Source organism: Rhinatrema bivittatum, chromosome 3 (assembly GCF_901001135.1).
Source record: "Rhinatrema bivittatum chromosome 3, aRhiBiv1.1, whole genome shotgun sequence".
NCBI classification, from domain to species: domain Eukaryota; kingdom Metazoa; phylum Chordata; class Amphibia; order Gymnophiona; family Rhinatrematidae; genus Rhinatrema; species Rhinatrema bivittatum.
The window spans coordinates 559129639-559150519 of NC_042617.1; the positions used below are offsets into that span (position 1 = coordinate 559129639).

The 20881-nt window shown below is 46.6% G+C and overlaps 1 protein-coding gene across 1 annotated transcript in view; it reads left to right on the plus strand.

The window, feature by feature from the left end:
* REPS1 (RALBP1 associated Eps domain containing 1) overlaps positions 1-20881 on the plus strand; it is a 566482-nt gene that overhangs the window by 399988 nt on the left and 145613 nt on the right. Inside the window, 1 exon segment of the mRNA XM_029596463.1 lies at positions 13460-13547. Within this exon segment, the coding sequence (XP_029452323.1) occupies positions 13460-13547 (88 nt within the window).

The following is a 20881-nucleotide window of genomic DNA, read 5'->3' on the forward strand; positions in this document are numbered from 1 at the left end:
AGCTCGCAGGGTTAGTGAGCTTCAGGCCTTGGTTACATATCCACCCTACACAAAATTCTTTCAGGATAGAGTGGTCTTGCAGACGCATCCCAAGTTCCTGCATAAGGTGGTGACTGATTTTCACCTCAATCAGTCCATCGTTCTACCCATCTTTTTTCCGAGGCCTCATTCACACCAGGGCAAATGGGCTGTATACACATTCAATTGCAAAGGGCCTTAGCTTTCTATGTAGAATGCACAACAGGCCAAAGACAATCCACTCAACTCTTCATATCTTTCAACAAGAATAGATTGGGAGTTGCGGTGGGCAAGCAAACTCTGTCCAATTGGCTAGCAGATTCTGTCTCCTGCTATGCACAAGCGGGCCTTCAGCTTGGAGGCCGGGTTAAGGCTCACTCTGTGAGGGCTATGTTGGCGTCAGTAGCCCACTTGCGGGGGGTTCCCTGCAAGTGGGTTCCCGAAATGTGTAGGGCTGCGACGTGGAGTTCTCCATATATGTTCGCTGCCCACTACTGCTTGGGCAAGGATGGTCGGCAAGACAATAGCTTTGGCCAATCTGTGCTTTGCAACCTCTTCCAGGCTTAAACCCAACTCTCTCCCTACCTAAGACCCATGATTTGGGATCAGTCTGCCTCCCTATCTTATCAACAGCACCACAGTTGATTTTGTCCCCGATGGCACCCGTTTTCGGTGCAGGTTGGTTGTGTTCATTGCAGGGAGCAGCCTGTAGCTTGGTATTCACCCATCTGTGAGGACTACCATCCTGCTTGTCCTAAGAGAAAGCAGTTGCTTACCTGTAACAGGTATTCTCCTAGGACAGCAGGATTTTAGTCATCAGGAAACCCACCCACCACTCTGCGGAGTTGGGTTCTCCTGCATTTTGTTTTATTTTTTCGCTTGTGAATTCTATGTTATGAGACTGAAGGGGGGACTGCGCGTGGACATGAGATAGTGGCCTGCTGGGCATGCTTGGTGTGCCAGTCAAAGTTCTAGAAATTTTGACAAAAGTTTTCCATGCTGGGCTCCATTTGATGTCACCCATCTGTGAGGATTAATATCCTGCTGTCCTAGGAGAACACCTGATACAGGCAAGCAACTCTGCTTTCTCCCTGTCAAAAGAACTGCATTGCTGGTTAACCTAGTAAAGGTCATACTTCATCAGGACTAAGCATTAGCAGGATCAACCCTGGTCCTTCTTTGTCACATGGCAACTGGTACATGTGGTGTCATTGACTTACCTGGACATGCGGGAATTTCAGTGGGATCAGCTCTATCAGCCATTAACCCATCAAGTATCTGTGCTGTCTGGGATGAGAGCATCCCTTAAAAACATAAGAAGTTGCCATACTGGATTAGACTGAGGGTCCATCAAACCCAACATCTTATTTCCAACAGTGACCAATCCAGGATACAAGTATCTGTGGTAAATACCCAAACAGTAAATAAACCCCATACTACTAATGTCAGTAATAAGCAGTGCCTACTCCCTAAGTTAATTTGATTAATAGCAGTTTATGGACTTCTCCTCAAGAAACTTGTCCAAATCTTTTTTTTTAAACCCAAATAAGCTAACTGCCTTAACCACATCATATGGCAATGAATTCCAGAGCTTAATTGTGTATTGAGTGAAATTGAATTTTTTCCTAGGACAAGCAATGGTAGTCCTCACATGTGGGGTGACACCATCCGATGGAGCCGGGCATGGAAAACTTCTGTCAAAGTTTCTAGAAGCTTTGACCAGCACACTGAGCATGCCCAGCATGCTCCTATCTGCATGTTCACGCCAGGTCCCTCTTCGGTCTCTTCTTTTCCGTGGTGCAGTTGCCTCACGGTCTGTGGAGCTCCTCAATTTCTTGTTTTTCTCGATTTTTTTTTTGAGTGCCTTCCTGGATTCCCCGTCAGGTCCCCCTTCACTGTCGGTGCCTCCTTGGTATGGTAGGTTGTTTTCTTGCCTTTTTTTCCAACCTTGTGATCGATTCCCAACTTCTTGCCGCATGGTGACTGCAGGTCATCGACCACATGCTGGGTGTTTTTATGGCGTCGACTGGTTTTCGTCAGTGCCCCCAATGCCCACAGACAATGTCCATCACGAACCCACATGAGGTTTGCATCCTCTGCCTGGGAGCCTCGCAGGATGTCTATGGGTGCTGTCTGTGTAACCAGATGACACACAAAGGGCATCAGGCGTGCCTCAATAAGAGAGAGAAAAATTTTCTGAGCCCCAAAGTCTGCTCCCTCTACACATGCATCGGTCCCATCGACACCAAGAGATCGTGGGGAGCCGTCTGATACACTTCCCCTAGCAGTCCCTCTTGCCAGTACTTCCAAGGATCGAGGGGACGGAGATCGATCCTCAGTGATCTGCCCACTCTCCAGGACATCTGGATCATCAGCCTCCTCGGCACTGGGGAAAAAACGGGCTGAACACTGAAGGAGATCCCGCAAACATAGACACCGGTCACCATCAACAGTCTGTTCCAGTTCTGGAATGGCATCGACAGCTGAGCCGCCATCGAAGCAGCACTGGCCATTGGAGACCCCATCCTCCGATGCCCCCCAGTAGCCTTAGACATTCTCCACCGACCCGAGGAAGAACTGGTGATGCCTTGTCCCCCTCCCTCAGTCCTGGCCACTCTGGACTTTCAGGAGGAGTTGGACCACAGGGTGCAATCCGCAGTGCTCAAAGAGCTCCAAAGCATTGAGCTGCCGTTGCCTGAGCCTCCGCCATCAATGTTAGCACCATTGCTAGAGTGTCTGGAGGTCCTCTTGGGCACTCTTCCGACGCAGCTGGTGCCCGAGGGATTTTCGGTTCCCCAGCTGTCACCGATGCCCTCCACTTGAGCAATCCCTGTTCTCAGGTCCTCCAAGGAGGAAGATGCGGCCGGTACCTTAAATCCTCGCCCATGGTTCCCCAAGCCTTTGCCGGGTCCCTGAGGCCTACCTCGACCTCCGGTCCCCTCGATGCCAGGGGAACCAAAGCTACCTTTGGTGCCCTTGAGGCCTCCGAAGCCATCAGAGCCCAGGGTTGATACCCCTCACGGGCCTCGCCCACAGCATGCTGGTCCCAGTGAAGAAAAGGGGCCTTACAACCCTTGGGGTGATGACTCCACAGACTCGTCCTCGGACTATTCGGATGACCCTCTCTCAGAGCCTTCTCCACCAGAGAAATGGCGCCGATCGCCACCCAAGGACTTGTCCTTTGCAGGGTTTGTCAGGGCCATGGATGAAGCCATTTCTTTTCATCTGCTTTCGGAGGAGGATGCGCGACATAAGATGCTGGAAGTACTCTGGTTCTTCGAAGCTCCTAAGGAAATCTTGGCAATCCCTATCCATGATATTTTTAAGGACCTCCTTTGCCATATGTGGGAGCACCCCATCTCCATCTCCCCTGTAAACAGAACGCCACCTACTTGGTGCAACAGGCCTTGGGGTTCGAGAAACGTCACCTCCCATATCAGTCAGTGTTCGTGGAGTCCGCCTTGAAAAAGGTCCGGTGCTCCCGCACTCATGCCTTTGCCCCACCGGGCCGTGAGCACAGGGAACTTGATGCCCTAGGCAGAAAAGTCTTCCAGGGTGCTATGCTGGTGGCCCGCATTGCTGCCTACCAGCTTTATATGACCCAATATAACTGCAATCTCTGGAAACGGGTCCAAGACTTCGTAGAATGCCTGCCCCAACAGCAAGAGGCCCTCTCGGCCATTGCCCTGCTGGGTCTCGAAGTGGGGAAGCGCGAGGTGCAATCCACCTACAATGTCTTTGATACAGCAGCCCACGTAGCAGCAGTGGGCATTGGAGCCAGGAGAATGGCGTGGCTTCGGGCATCTGATCTCCGGCTGGAGGTGCAGGATATGCTGGCCGACCTCCCCTGCATAGGTGAAAACCTCTTTGGGAACAAGGTCCGGGATCTGGTAGCACAATTGAAGGACCATCATGATACCCTTCAACAGCTGTCTGCTAATGCCTCGACGCCCTCCTTCTGGCGGGCGCGGTGAAACCAGTCCCTCACCATCAACAGGCTCCCGGAAGCCCTTTTACCGACAGAGGAGGTATTATCCTCCAGCCTCCTGGGCTCATACGCCATGTACCAGCTCCAGGGACCGTTTTCGCCAGCAGTAAGCGCCCAGACCCCAGCTGGCCCCCCAGCAAGCCCTGGCCACGGGCTTTTGACTGGCGGCGAGGGAGCGGAAGTCAGTTGACAGTACCCCTGGTGCTGGATCCCCCAGTGGGAAGCAAGCTTCTTGCTTTCACCCATCGCTGGGAAGAGATCACATCGGACCACTGGGTCCTTACCATTATTCACCAGGGGTCCCGTCTAAACTTCAGCCGGCTCCCGGAGACCTCTCCCCATGTCCATCGTGGGGTTTGTCCGCCCATCAGGCCATACTTCGGACAGAGCTCACCGCCCTCTTTCTGGAGGACGCGGTGGAACCAGTCCCTCACCATCAAAGGGCAAAGGGTTCCAAAAGAGGTATTTCCTCATTCCAAAAAGGAATGGTGGATTGCACTCCATCCTCGACCTCAGGGTGTTGAACAAGTTTCTTGTAAGAGAAAAGTTCAAGATGGTCTCTCTGGGCACGCTGATCCTGCTCCTCAGAGGAGACTGGCTTTGCTCCCTCAATCTCAAGGAGGCTTGCGCACACATTGCAATCGTCCCCAACCACCGCAAGTACCTCCGCTTCGTGTTGGGGAAAGCACGTTACCAGTACCAAGTGCTGCCCTTTGGGCTTGCATTAGCCCCCCAAGTTTTTACCAAATGCTTAGCGGTGGTGGCCACCTACCTCATGTGTCACTCTGTGCACTTATTCCCCTACCTGGACGACTGGTTGGTCAAGAGCGACTCTTGTTCGGGAGCCTTGCGTGCTCTGACCTTGATGGTGCAGATGCTGCAGATGGTGGGGTTCGTCATAAACTTCCCCAAGCCTCATCTCTGTCTGTCTCCCCAGTTAAACTTCATAGGCGCCAGGTTGGACTCTGTGCAAGCAAATTCTTTCTTGCCCCGAGACCGGGCGATCACCCTTGCCTCGCTGGCCACCCTTGTCTGCAACATTTGGAGGGTGCCAGCTTACCTTCTGCTTCGCCTGCTGGGCCACGTAGCAGCCTCTGTCCATGTGACCCCTCTGGCTCACTTCTGCATGAGGAATGCTCAGTGGGCCCTACGATCCCAGTGGCAGCAGGCTTCCCAGGATCTCGAGGCACCCATCTTAGTCACGGACCCTCTGAGTATCCCTTTCCTAGTGGGAAGATCTTATCAAGTCTGGAAAGGGGTCTTCCCTTCCAGTCCTCTCCGCCTCAGGTGATTCTCACCACAGATACATCCCTTTAAGGCTGGGGAGCCCACTTGAATGATATCCACATGCAAGGCCTCTGGACTGCCTCCGAAGCCTACTGCCAGATCTACTACCTGGAGCTTCAGGCAATCCGATACGCCCTGTGGGCGTTCAGAGACCAGTTGTCGTCCAAGGAAGCCTTGATTCAGACAGATAACCAAGTTGCAATGTGGTATATCAACAAGCAGGGGGGCACGGGCTCATTCCTCCTCTGCCACGAGGTGGTGCAGGTGTGGAACTGGGCCCTTTCTCAGGGCATGTCGTGCCAAGTGACTTACCTGCTGGGCTATCTCAGCAGGCTGGCGGACTGCCTGAGCCATTTCTTCCAACCACACTAGTGGTCCCTCAACCCGGAGGTAGCAGCCGAACTCTTTAGCTGGTGGGGGTACGCCAGATGTAGATCTCTTCGCTTCCCCTCTCAACCACAAGGTGAGAAAGTTCTGCTCCCTGGTACCAGGGGATGGCCGCCTGGCCTGCAATGCCTTCTCCCTCCACTGGGGGAAGGGCCTGCTGTATGTGTGCTCCTCTCGAGAACTTTGCTGAAGCTTCAGCAGGACAGGGGGACCATGATACTGTGGCACCTTCATGGCCCTACAGGTTTGTTACCCCCTCCTGCGGGATCTGTCAGTGCGGGCGCCCATCCAGCTGGGGATGGCACCTGATCTCATCTCTCAAAATCATCTCTGCATCATCCCAACCTCCAGGCACTGGCACTCACAGCTTGGATGTTGAGCATGTAGCTCTCAAGCCCTTGGGGCTCTGGGACTGTCTCTCCCAGGTCCTGGTAGCGTCTCGAAAGCCTTCCACCAGGAAGTCCTACAGCTTGAAGTGGAAAAGGTTCTCCATTTGGTGTTTGGGTCATGATTTGGACCTTTTCTCATGCCCCCTTCCCCGGCTGATGGGACTGTCTCTGGCATCTGTCTGAGTCTGGCCTTCAGTTCTGTCAGGGAGCATCTCAGCATAGTTAGCACGTACTATTGAGGTGTCGCTGGCATGCCCGTTTTGGTCCAGCCAATGGTGGGCTACTTCCTGCAATGCCTCCTCCACCTGAAACCCATCTGTGGCCTCTGGTTGTGTCCTGGGAGCTCAACGAGGTCATGGTACAGGTCGTGTCCTGGTACGAGGTCGAGACGCTCCTTTTGAACTGCTGCAGTCCTGCAACCTGAAGTTCCTTACCTGGAAAGTCATATTCCTGATGGCGATCACTTTGGCTCATAGAGTCAGCGAGCTTCAGGCGCTGGTCACGTACGCACCATACACGAAGTTCTTCCACGATTGTGTGGTCCTACTTACGCATATGTTTCTGCCCAAGGTTGTGACTGATTTCCATCTCAATCAGTCCATCCTTTATTTATTTATTTATTTGTTTATTTAAAGTTTTTCTATACCGGCATTATATGGTATATATATAAAATATATATACCATATATATTTTATATATATGGTATATATATATATATATATATACCATATATATAAAATATATACATTTTATATATATGGTAGTCCTCAAGAATCCCGCCCACCCCCCCCATGGGGTGGGGTTCACCTTTGGTTTGTTATATTTTTTCACTCGTATTTTTTCTGTTACAAGCCTGAAGAGGGACCTCACATGGGCGCACGGATAGCAGCATGCTGGGCATGCTCAATGTACTGGTCAAAGCTTCTAGAAACTTTGACAAAAGTGTTCCATGCCCGGCTCCATCAGATGATGTGACCCCACCTGTGAGGACTAACATTCTGCTGTCCTAGGAGAACACCCTCAATTTCTTTTAAATGCGCTGTTTGCTAACTTCATGGAATGTTCCCTAGTCCTTGTATTATCTAAAAGAGTAAGTAATCAAGTTACATTCACCCATTCTAATTCTCTCATAATTTTATAGACCTCTATCATATTCCCCCTAACCCATCTTTTCTCCAAGCTAAACAGTCCTAACCTCTTTAGCTTTTCCTCATAGAGGAGCCATTCCATCACCTTTATCATTTTGGTCGCCCTTCTCTGAACCTTTTCCAGTGCAAATATTTTTTTTTTAAGATGCGGTTACTGGAATTGCACACTGTACTTGAGGTTCGGTCTCACCATGGAGCGATATAGAGGTACTATGACATTCTCTGTTTTATTCATTGTTCCTTTCCTAATAATTCCTAACATTCTATTTGGTTTTTGTTTTTTTTTAAACCACTGCAGCACAATGAGCCAATGATTTCGTTGTATTGTCCACTATGATGTCCACATTTTTTTCCTGAGTTGTAATTCCTAATATGGAACCTTACATCATGTAACTACAATGTGCTTTACTTTTCCCTATATGCATCACTTTGAACTTGTACATATTAAATTTTGTCTGCCATTTGAATGCCCAATCTTCCAGTCTCGCAAGGTCCTCATGCATTTTTCACAATCTGCTTGTGATTTAACAACTCTAAATGATTGTCATCAGCAAATTTGATCACTTCACTCTCATTCCCCTTACCAGATCATTTATAAATATATTAAAAAGCACCAGTCTAAGTACAGATCCCTGAGCACTATTTACCTTTCTCCACTGAGAAAACTGACCATTTAATCCTACTCTGTTTCTGATCTTTTAGCCAGTTTGCAATCCATAAAAGAACATTGCCTCTTATTGTATGACTTTTTAATTTTTGTAGGAGTCTCTCATGGGAGACTGTCAAATGCCTACTGAAAATCCAAATACACTAAATCTATTGGCTCACCTGTATCGACATGTTTATTAACCCCTTCAAAAAAATATAGCAGATTTGTTAGGCAAGACTTCCCTTTAGTAAATCCATGCTGGCTATGTCTATCTATAAGTTCTGTGACTATATTCATTAGAATATTTTCTAGGATTTTTCCCAGCGCTGAAGACATGCTCACCAGTCTATAGTTTCCCAGATCACCTGGAGCCCTTTTTAAATGTCTGGCTTCCCTTACCTCAGTGGTGAAGGAAACCAGAAATTCTGCAGGTGGGGGTGTCACTATGCATCCCACTCTTCAAGTGAGTCTTCCTACTGACACCTCCACCAAGGGGTGGGGAACTCGCACTGGTTTGACATGGATCCAAGAATTGTGGTCCCAGTAGAGGGTCAGCTGGAGCTGTGAGCCATGCCCTATGCTCTGAGGGCTTTTTCTCACCTTCTCTCATGAAAGAGAATATTAATCCAGATGGACAATCAAGTGGCCATATTCTACATACATAGAGGTACAGGCTCTTATGTCCTTTGCCAAGAGACCATCTGAATTTGGTAATGGGTAGGGCATCCAATGCCCATCTAGGCAACCTACCTTTCTGGAATCCAGAAAACGTTGGTGGACAGCCTCAGTAGTGTGTTCCCTTGAACTAAAAATAGCAGATTAATTGTTCGATTGCTGGAGAATGCTATTGAATGACCTGTTTACCTCCAGATGTCAACAGGAAGGTCAAGAAGGTTTGATGTATGTATCCCAACAGCTACATATCAGCTCCTGATCCTTTTCTGTTTGTGTGCCCACTGACTCTCTTATCTCCAAGACTGTCCAGGTCCTTTGGGACAAAGCAAGGATAATCGTTATAACATCTGCCTGACTTCAACAAGTGTGGTATCTACATCTTGTCTGTCGGTCAGTTCAGTCTCTGGTTTCATTGGAGATCTCTCTGACACTTATAACTCAGCAAGACAGCAGAGTCTGTTTTCTGAACCTGCCATCACTAACACTCATGATGGTAGATGTTGAGCATGCAGTAGTCTTCTCCTTAAAACCTTCTGAAGGAGATGAAGGGCATACTGATTTTGGATAGAAAGCCTTCAGCAAGAAGATCCTTTAATTTCAAGTGGAAGAGGTTCTCGACTTTGTGTGGGGTCAGCCATCTGGATCCCATCTTCTGTGGTCCAAGGGACTTGCTTCAGTGTGTATTCTTCTCTCATCTTCAGGCCTCAGCACCTTTTTGGTCAAAGATCATCTCGGCATCATTGTGGAGTATCACCATCAGGTGGAAAGTGTTCTAATCTCTCTCTCCATCCTTTGGTATCAAAGTTCATGAAAGGACTGTGGCATTCCAGACCTCCAGTTAGTAAACTTCCAGAATCTTGCAACCTCAGTGTCCTAGCTCAACTCATGACACCTCCTTTTGAACCTTCAGTTGTTGGACTTGGAAGTTTCTTACTCTTTCTTTTGCACAAAGAGTAAGTGAACTGCATGCTCTGGTTTCATATTCACCATACCTGAAACATTTACACAATGCAGTAGTTCTGTGGACCCACCCAAGTTACTCTGAAAGTGCTATCTGCATTCCATATTATTAATAAAGCTATTGTGCTTCCTACATTATTTTCAAGACCTCAAGCACACAAAGGAGAACAAAATCTGTATTCCTTAAACTGTAAGAGAGCTCTTGCATATTAGCTCAAGAGAACTCAACCTCACTGTCAAGGTTCTCAACCGTTCATGATGTCCTTTAATCCCAATAGATTGAGAAGGGCAGTTGTCAAATGGTTTTTGTCCAGTTAGCTTAGCAGACTGTATTGCACACTGTTATACATTACCTGGGTTGCAGATTACACACACTGTAATCAATTGAGCATTGAAACTTTAGTGGTTCATCTCAGGGCCACTTCTGAGGAAGGCCACATGCAAACTGCTACTTAGTCATCATGTCCCTCTGTTTGGACAATGTCCTGAGGATATGGTATCTTTGAATAAGCTATTATTTGCAGTCTCTTCAGTAATCCACTCTCCACCTGGTAGGACTGGGTTGTCTTTATATAAGTGCTTCTGCAGTGCAACCCTCAGCTTGGGACTCCCCCATGCGTACTGGTTGATTCATGCTTATTTGTTGAATGAGAAAAGTTTACATACCTATAGACGGTGAATTAGCCATTCTTAATACCCACCCACCTATCTGTGGAAGAGACAGCGGGGCTCGTGAGACAAAAGGCACGTGTGGGAACCTCTGTGCATACTAGTAGAGTCTTTACTGAGCTCTGAAAGCTGGGTTTATATCAGTACTGTCAAATGACATCATCCATGTATAACAGCTAATTCATCCTGTTGTCTACGAAGAATCTGACTTTTTATTCCCATTCCTATCCCCTCACCAGTTACCAGTTCACTCAGCATAAACTTGTAATTTTATATCATGCACAATATTCTTAAGTTTATAAAACATGTAAATTTATAGTAACCCTATACACAATTCATGTAACTAAGTTCACTAGTGCAAATAAGTTAGCACTCCATAATGTTTTCTTCTTTCCATTTTTGCTTGCACCATTTACAAGTTCTGAATTATGCATATTGATAGTCTTTCTCTTCAGTTTCTGTTTTCTCTATTATGCTATATTCCGTAGCATGGTCAGCACTTAAATCCATGTTGTCTGACCCAGCAAAATTCTTCAAAATTGCCAGAAAATCTCTAGAATTGCTTAAAGTATATTCTCTTCAGCTGTCCTTTTCTTATTGTAGTTGTGGTTTCTTTTGCCTCTGTTTATGTCCACTCCCACCTTTCCTTATATCTCATACTCTCCCCCTGGCTTCATCTTACTATGTTCAGTTCTGGGACAGGAATAATTTCTCTTATTTTTGTTGCTTAAAGAATTTTCTCTCCCAGATGATTTTGAGAGTTCAGAGGGGGAGGAGAATTCAGATAGTCAGAGAGCCATAGTGTGCCTATGGCCAATATGGCCTCAGCCATAGGTGCTGCAACCTGAAAAGTGATATAGTGCCACAGGTATATCATCAAGAGCAGTGCAGCCCTGCCGGAATTGCCAGCATGGCTGGCAGGGCCTTAGGAGGAGGAGCAGGAATATGGTCTGCCCTGCAGGAAGGAGCACAAGGCCAGAGCTGGGTCAGACCCCCATGACTCAAAGTAATTCTGTCAGCTGTGAGGGCTGATGATGGAGAGTGCTGCTGCTTCAAGAGGGGTGAAAAGTAAGTGAGAGAGAGGAGGCGTGTGTGTGAGAGCGAGTGTCCGTGTGCCAGGATATGAGGAGAGAATGTGTGTGTGAGAGAGAGAGAGCACACTTGTGTATGTGCTCAACAGTCTTTCTGCCTCTCTGCCTGCTAATCCATGACAATCTCAAGGCTTCTAGAAATCAAAAGATCCCAGGAATGGACAGTGGGGGAGGTTTTTTAAAACTGAGGTGTCTGTTTTGAAGGATTTTTTTTGGTGTTTGGAAAATGTTTATATGAGTTTTTAATATTTGATGATTGTTAGCTGTTTTGAATTATTTGTTTTATTGGTATGCTTTTACTAATTTTATAGTTTTATGTGGAATGGTAATGTTTCTATTTTTCCATTATTGCATTGTATAGTGCATACAGACTTTGGCTTGTTTCAATTTCCATTTCAGTTTGTCTGCACATTTCTGTTTATGCTTTATAGTCTCTGTATTCTGTTTTTGAGGGCCTGTCTGTGTTCTGCATGTGTGACTGAGATGAGGTATTCCATTAGGGATTTATAGCAGCCTTGCTTGTTCTGTTTTCCTAATAGGGGCAATATTGGTGTTTTAGGGCCAGTGTAATGTTTGCCGTGTTGCCTTTTCTTAGAGTTGCTGTTTGAGTGCCGACAGTGCTGTTTTGATATGGAGGGTTTATTATGTTGTAATTCTGATTTTTGTGATTTTGAGGACCAAGCCCATGCCCAAGATATTATAGTAGGCCTAATACCATATGGGTATCTTTTGCTTTTTTTGGCAGGGTTTTCTGTTTGGCACCACAGCAGTGCATGTAAATATATTTTACCTCAGAAGGTACTTTGAATATCCTTTTTCATGTAAAATCTGTTATAAATGCATAATTTTTAATTGCGTAAGAGGAGGGCATGAAAGGGGTGAGGGTGCAAGGCAGTAAGGTTTACCTAGGTTGCCTAATATCCTTGCAGCAGCCTTGGGCTGTACCAGCATTTAACAGTCTCTCACCTCGTGATGTCATGTGTTGTGTAATCAGTGAGGGCGCAGTTTTTTACTTGGCCATGGGTACCAAATTGTCTGACTACAGCTCTGCAGATAATACACTACTGAGGCAGTTTATATGTGAGCATGAATCATATTTCTGCTAATAATTATGATTGCAAAGCAGTATACAGTAACCATGAGCTTGAGTAACATAGACCGTGTCACTTATTGTTATTTTTTCCTATCTATCTTGCAGTAGGAAAGTACACACTAATTTTTTCCATCTTTACTTTTTATTTTTTGGAGATTTTGGTTTTGAGGGTGCTTTTCCCTTTTTGAGAAATGGTGCGCACTATTTGCAGATAGGGCACCCTATTTCCAAAAACACAAAAAATCAACAATATTTTTCTTTTTTTTTTTTTTTTAATTATTCAGTTTGTTTGAAATGAAACAAAAATGGGCATATTCGACTTGTTTTACATTTTCATTTCAAACAAATGCACATCCCTTTCCTGCAATCCTTTAACATATCAGGAGAGAAGGCTTAGATATAGCACCCTCTAGTTTGTGTGCTTGGCTTACTGACGCTTGCCTGACTGATAATATTGAAAGGTTTCCTGTTTAAAATTTACCTGTTAGGGACCTGAGTCACCTGTGCAATTGTGCTGGGGGAGATAATGAAGAAGAAAATAGAGGAAATCTTAAAAATAAACTCCCTGTAAAGCATTATAAAATACCACATTATCTTCCCTTTTACTTTGAAAAATATTAACTTATTTGTACTTTGTTTTCTCTCTATCAGTGTGTGCTCAACAGTTTATACTTATCCTACACAGTGAAAACTCTTGGTGCCAGAATAGATTTAGATTGACAGCCTTCTGTGGGTTTTGATTTTTATTTTGATAGCAGTGGGGTTTGAATGTTTGGGGAGGAGATGCTCTGCTCAGTAGCTACATTAAAGGTTTGATGCCATCTAAAATTAGAATAATTTCTTTCCTTGAGCTTTTTTCCTCCTGAGGAAGTGTAGTAAGCAGGTGGTTACTTCAACACCAAACTGGAGTAATACCACATTATTGCACATATCACTTTCCAGACTAGATCCCTAACTTTCCAACAGTGATTTCAGGATATCCAAACAGGAGTATTTAAAAAAGATATCTTCTCTTTGCAGTTGTAATTTAATATAACTTTAATGGCAGAATATAGTCACTAAGGTTAAACATTAAAGAATGACAGATTAGCCTTGTTCTTTGCAGGATACTGCTATTGTGCATCCCGTTCCCATACGCATGACTCCAAGTAAAATACACATGCAGGAAATGGAACTTAAAAGAACTGGAAGTGGTAAGTTTTTTGTTTGTATGTCTGTTTTCCCTAATTTTACTTAACTGCAATGCCTTATCACATGACATTAAAGAATGAATTTGGTGTCCATCCACTTACCACCAACTTACATATAAATACTTTTGGGGATTTCCCCTAAGAATCCTGGTTTTTAACCAGACACAATATGAAAAGAAAATTTTACTTAATTGTAATGTTTGTTTTCTGGCTACCATCTCAGTAGTACACATGAGTCATGTAACTCGTGTGTGACTCCGTTAAGGATACTTATCCTCCGAGAAATGAAATTATTTTCCTTATACATTTTCATTTGTATAGATTTTGCCTGCATTCCAAAGGATAAAAATTCTTGTGAGATCGTGTCTCTTCCCACTACCTAATAACTTTTCTGTTTGATGTCAACACGGAATTTGAAGAATATTTATTTTATTTGATATTTTTATACTGCCAATACCGTAGGCCTGAAGTCTTGAATGGAAAAACATATATCATAAATTCACATCAAACACAAACTTTAGCAATATCAAAAACAAATCCACAGATCACACTATTGTAAACAATAAGCTGAGCAGCCCATGCTCATAAAGAATAAGCTAGATGAAACAGATGAGTTTTTAACAACCCTTTGAAAGTTTTTATACAATCTTCTATGCATAGTTCAAAAGAAAGAGAATCCTCATGGGGAGACATGATGATTCTGACTGAGATATATATTTTTTCGATCCACGCATATGTGCAGATCTTGTATCCTGGAAAGTAAACTGGACTAGTTCTGGGTGGAACAACTTATTTATTCCATTAGCAGCAGAATTCAAGTGCATGACTGATTTATCCTACTTCTGTGCTAGAAAATGTATCCTAGATCTAGGGAGCAGAATTGACTGGTATAATTTTCAGGACCTAAAAATGATTAGCAAAAATGTTTATATAGTCTTAAAAATGAAATTATTTGGGTAAGAAATCACTGTAAAGGTGCTACATTTATTCAGCTTCTTGAGAAAACATTACTTCCCTGTTTACTTTCTAAGCCTCCTTCCTCTGTCTAAAAAATGAATATTGATGCCATTTTCTATTATCCTATATGTGGTTATAAAAATTATAACACACACATAGAATAAGGCAGAGCCTATCCAGTTTGTCTTAACTACTTCTATCACATGCCAAAGTAGGATGACAAAAGTGGCAAACTGCCTGGAAATATTTTATAACTTAATCCCACATTAGAAAAGAACTGTGGTTGTAGGTGGAAATACTCTGTTTGCCCTTCCAACTATCCATACCTCTGGCAAACATTTAAATGTATTATACATGGATTGCATTTCTTGTTTGCATAAACAGTAAAACAGGTCTGCTCACAGATGGAACTTTCTTCAATTTATAGTCCCTTCATTTTGGTGGACTATAAATTGAATCTTAGATTGGAACAGTGCTGCTTTCAGCTTCTAATAAACTTAAAATTTGCAATGTGTAGGAGATCAAATTTTGCTAAAGAAAAAGGTTTAACCACAGCTGGGAATTTAGAAAATATTGATTTCACTCAAGAAGAAAATCATAAAACCAATTATTTGAGAGCTAAGATCATGACCTGCAGACTTAGTTCTACCCCAACAGTATCTCTTCTCTGTAAATTCTGTCCCTCTTGCTCAGTGTTTGTGTGGGGTTTTTTTGTTTTAATCATGAGCAGGGAAAAGAAGCAGGAGTTGCAGTAGCAATGTTGGCTAAAGCATAGGTGAGGAAGAGCTGTTGTGGGTACTGTCTGGCAGAGAAAAGGGACCCTCCGTTTCCCTTCTGTAATCCTGTCTTTCTCCCTAGCTACAACCACCATCTGTCTGTAGAGATATTTAAACCGAGTTGAGCTTTGGTTGAGGAAAACTTTTTCTTTTTTTTCAAAACTGAGTCATCTGGACCCTACTTGAGCTAGCAGCTACAGGAGGTTTTTATTTTTTTACCCTCTAGCTTGGGAGTTCTCAGCTCTGAAAAGTAGATTTGACATGAACCTAGACCTACAAAAAGATGAGGGGCATCACTGGTGAAAGAGGCAGGAATCGAGAGTACACCTGCAGGAAAGAGTGATTGTAATTGGTGGAAGAAGGTGGAGCCCCATTCCCTGTTTTGTTATATTGGGACCTGTAAAACTGCTGTGTTCTGCCCGAAAGCTTATCTTGCAAGTGAAAGTTAGGGAGGGAAGCTCCTGCCTAGCATGGAATCCAGTAAAATAGGGAGAGCTACATCTGTTTCACATTTGGCTTCATATACTAACTAGAATAAATGTCCCCCAACCCCTATCCATAAAGCTTTAACCTGCATGGAAACTATCCTCAACTCCTAATGCCTACATGCCAGGTTATCCTGTTCCGTGGAATGATTTGTTCTAGTGTCATAAGAACATAAGAATTGCCATGTTGGGTTAGACTAAGGTCCATCAACAGTGGCCCATCCAAGTCACAAGTATCTGGCAGATCCCGTAAAGTAGATCTAATTCCTGTTGTTCACTCACAGGGATAGTATTAGCTCTCTTTAGTCCACCTTGCTAATAATGTATTAAGGACTTTCTTTTTTCCAGAAACTTGCCCAAACCTCTCTTAAATTCCACTATGCTAGTCGCCTTGATCACATCCTATGGCAACAGATTGCACAGCTTGATAGTGCGCTGAGTGAAAAAAATACTTTCTACAAATTGTTTTGAATCTGGTTGTTTCATGGCCTCCTGTTTTAATATTATTTGAAAAGGGTAAATAATCTTTATTTACCCATTTCATCACACTAATAATTTTATAAACTTTTATCATGTCCCCTCTTAGCTGTTTCTTTTCCAAGCTGAAGAACCCTAGCCCCATGTAGCTTCTCATGGGAGAGGTGTTCCATCTCCTTTATAATGTTTGTTGCACTTCTGTGCACCTTTTCTAGTTCTACAATGTCTTTCTTAAGAAGGGCAACCAGAACTGTAGCGTTAAAAAAAATGTTTTGTGGGTAACTGTAAAAAACATAGACCAGAATATTTACGAATGTCTAATGTATACTATATCAGCTTTAATAAGTGCATTTAGCAGTGTGTATATAGATACATCTCTGCTAATTGCATTGGACAAAAACAGCAGTTCCTCCAAGTTTCACTCTTTTTTTTTTCCGTTGAAGTTTTGTATAAATTAACTACTTACTATATTTATGCTACTACTAGCTGTACCCGGCCAAGTGTTGTTGTGGCTCAGTCTGGTTTAATTTCACAATGCGCATTAGCTCTTCTCCGGCCGTCCGAACTCCCTCCCCCCCTTCCCCTGGCGGTGGACGGACTGGCTCGGCGACTCTCTTACCCTTTCCTCCTCCTGTGTGTAACTGTCCGGCAATCCCTACTCCCTCCCCCCCTTCCCCGGCGGTGGATGGACTGGCTCGGCAACTTTTACCCTTTCCTCCTCCTGTGTGTAACTGTCTTGGAGTCCCTATTCCCTCCCCCCTTCCCCAGCGGCGGAGGAACGGGCTGAGCCGTTTCTCGGAGCGCGTTGCCGTGGCTCAGTCTGGTTTAATTTCACAATGCGCATTAGCTCTACTCCGGCCATCCCAACTCCCTCCCCCCCATCCCCGTTGGTGGACGGACTGGCTCGGTGACTCTTCTACCCTTTCCTCCTCCTGTGTGTAACTGTCCGGCAGTCCCTACTCCCTCCCCCTTCCCCAGCAGCGGAGGAACAGGTTGAGCCGTTTCTCGGAGTGGCGACTCGTCTGCCCTTTCCTCCTCCCCTCTGTGACACCCAGCACGTAGCGCAGAGCTGTATGGTCCGCGCATGTGGGGTAGAGCAGCTCTCTACTGCGCATTTGCAGTCCGGTCAAAGCCCATTTCTATTGTAGATAGCGTGTGTTGCTTTTACGTCCAACAGATGGCGCTGTTTTTGCAAAAAAAAAATCATGTTTTCCTAGCGTGTAGCAGATGGACTCAAAACAAATGGGTATAGTGTGCTCGTGCTAGCAGTTGGAGACGAATCTGACGTCAGCATGGGTACGTATACCCCTGCAGGAAGTGCAGCCATTCAGTAATTTCCGTCTCCAAAGCAGTTTGGAGCTACCTCACGCTCGCTGAGCGTGTTTCCAAATTCTAACGACTAAATTCCTAGAAGAAACCTATTGAAGCAAGCCCCGCACTCCTGTGGTGATACCTGGAGGTTTCTCACCCAGTTGAGTTTCCCGAGCTGACTTCCGTGGTCCCTCGGAAGCGAGAGCCTCGGTCCGGTGGCCGGTTCGCGGCAGGGACCTAGCCCCCGAGTGAGAAGGGCTCGGGCGCGGCTTGGCCCCCGAGCGAGACTAGTTCGGGCGCGGCCTGGAGGCAGCCTCGGTCCCGGCGTGGACTTGGCCTCCGAGCAAGACAAGTTCGGGAGCGGCCTAGAGGCAGCGGGCGCAGTTCCTTATGAGCGGCGGTTGAAGGTACTCTCCCCCTGCAGCCGGAGACCGCCCGGGTCACAGCCGGGAAGCGCCGAAGACAAGGTAAGGCGTATATCTTTACTTGGTCTCCGAGGAAGTGTGGACTAACTGGGCCTGCCTACGAGGCAGGACACCAAGGAGGTCGCCATTTTGCCTGCCTACTGACCTTCGCCGATAGTTGCTAAGCTTAGCGCACGCGATAGGCGCACGTTGTTAGCGCACGCGATAGGCGCACGTTGTTAGCGCACGCGATAGGCGCACGTTGTTAGCGCACGCGATAGGCGCACGTTGTGAGCGCACGCGATAGGCGCACGTTCGCACATTGTAAGCCGCCCGCGTATAGGCGCACGTTTATAAGACGCCCGCGTATAGGCGCACGTTTATAAGACGCCCGCGTATAGGCGCACGTGTATCTGCGCACATTTCTAAGACGCCGTTCATAGGCGCATGCTGTTAAGCGCTCTTGTTAGGCGCACTTTATTGGGCGACACCGAATTTCAGGCAAATGGAGCATAAGAGAGCCCATGCGGCCGCAGAGCCGGCACCTCCAGAATCTGGCATGAAAGCTCTAAGCCTCTGCTCAGCATGCAACCTCAGAGCCACACAGAGCGAGGAAGCAGACTCACTATGTGCCCAATGTGAGGAGGCCATGGGAGTCCCAGGACAGGATCAGCCCCAGCCCAGCGGTTCCTCAGGGAGCACACCGGACTTAGCAGGCCGTGGGGAGCAACCAGGGAACCCGAGAGACCTGGTGCCCCTACGGCCAGATCTGGCTTCGCTTTCCTGGGTGGAATTATTCAAAGGGATTCACGCCTTTGTCCAGATGCAGTCTGCTCCTCGAATGGGTCTTTCCGTCCCGGTTGATCCGGTCCCTGGACCCTCGAGACCTAGGCGCAGCCACTCACCACCCGACAGCCCCGCTTATGGGGATTCGGATTGCTCCCAGGAAAGTGAGGAGCCCCCTGAGGAGGGTGAACTTCCCTCTGAGATAGAGCCATATCGGACCATGAGGCGCTTCTTTCGGAAAGAGGATCTTTCAGGCCTGGTCTCGCAATGCATATCGGAACTGGCCATTCCGGGCCAGGATACCCCAGGGGACCCTAAACTGAACCCCCTGTTAGAGGGCCTGCGCCAACCGGCGCATCATTTTCCCCTCCTACAGGCAGCACAGCAGCTAATCGATCTGGAATGGAAGGCACCGGAGGCCTCATTTAAAGGGGGTCGGGCCTTGGCAGGCATGTACCCTCTGGATCCGGCGTCCAAGGAGCTGCTGGCGTGTCCCAAGATAGACGCCATAGTTAACGCAATAGTGAAGCACACCACCATTCCGGTGGAGGGGGGAGCGGCCCTCAAGGATTCGCATGACCGACGCATGGACACCATTCTGAAACAAGCTTTTGAGGTAGCAGCCATGTCCCTACGAATCGCGACCTGCTGCACCGTGGTGACGCGCTCCTGTCTATCACAGGCGAGAAACAACACCCAGGGAGCAGACATGGAATCAGCTCTCGCATTTCTCACTGACGCAGCCTCCGACTTCGTCCGTATGGCAGCCAAGGGAGTATCCTCTTCAGTGGCAGCCAGGAGACAGCTTTGGCTACGTAATTGGGCGGCCGACTCGTCCTCCAAGACACGACTCACAAGAATACCCTTTAAGGGTTCCTTACTGTTCGGCAGCGATCTCGAGAACTGGGCTACTAAATGGGGGGGCCTCCCCATTACCCCAGTCTACCAGAAGACGGGGCGAGGAGGACCAGCGTTCTTTTCTAGACCATCTATTTATTTATTTATTTCGGATTTTTATATACCGACATTCTCAATACTAGTATCGAATCAGGTCAGTTTACATAGAACAAAACTGTCGCAATAAAGGCATTACATTAAACAGCGTTTCTTTACTATCTATATCTAGAGGTAGAAATTCGCAGCGCTTCAACCCTTACAGGACTAGCTATCGAGCACCTCGTTCCCAGGCCAGGAACCAGTCCTTTCGGACTAAGCACAACAAGAAGAGAACCGGCTCGGGTTCTGGCCCCGGCTGCTACCCCACAATTACAATCAGCCGACCCATCCGGGGGTAGCAGCCATAGGGGGCAGGCTAACCCTCTTCTATCGCAGGTGAGTCGAGATTACTTCAGACCAGTGAGTCCTCGCCATCATCCGAGAAGGATATTACCTGGATTTCTTTCGGCTTCTGCCGAACAAGTTTGTGGAATCTCCTTGTTCACCGCTCAAGGCAGCGGCACTAGAAGTGACCTTACAGAGGCTCCTGGCCCTAAAAGCCATAATCCCAGTACCTGCGGGAGAGATGAATTCTGGGCGTTATTCCATTTATTTCATAGTACCCAAGAAGGAGGGCACTTTCAGGCCCGTCCTGGATCTCAAGTCAGTCAACAGACACCTACGGGTCCCCCAGCTTTCGCATGGAAACTCTACGGTCGGTCAAGAATTCAGTACAGCCAGGGGAGTTTCTCACCTCCCTAGATCTGTCGGAAGCCTACCTGCATATCCCAATCCATCGGGATCACCAGCGCTATTTACGCTTCAAAGTCTTGAATCAGCACTTCCAGTTCCGAGCTTTACCCTTCGGGTTAGCCACCCCGCGCCGCGGATCTTTACCAAGGTAATAGTAGTAGTGGCGGTGGCACTCAGGAAGGAAGGAATTCTCGTCCATCCCTACCTGGACGATTGGCTAATCAGGGCAAAGTCACCAGAGGAGAGCCACCCGGCAACCAACAGAGTTATAGCTCTTCTGGAAAGCCTTGGATGGGTAGTCAACATAAACAAGAGCTCCCTACAAGCCATCCCAGTCGCTGGAATACCAAGGGGTCCAATTCGACACCCGAGAAGACAAGGTCAGCCTGACCTCCAAGAGAAAGTCAAAACTCCAGAGTCATCTGCAGGCCCTGCTGAGCGCCAGCCGGCCC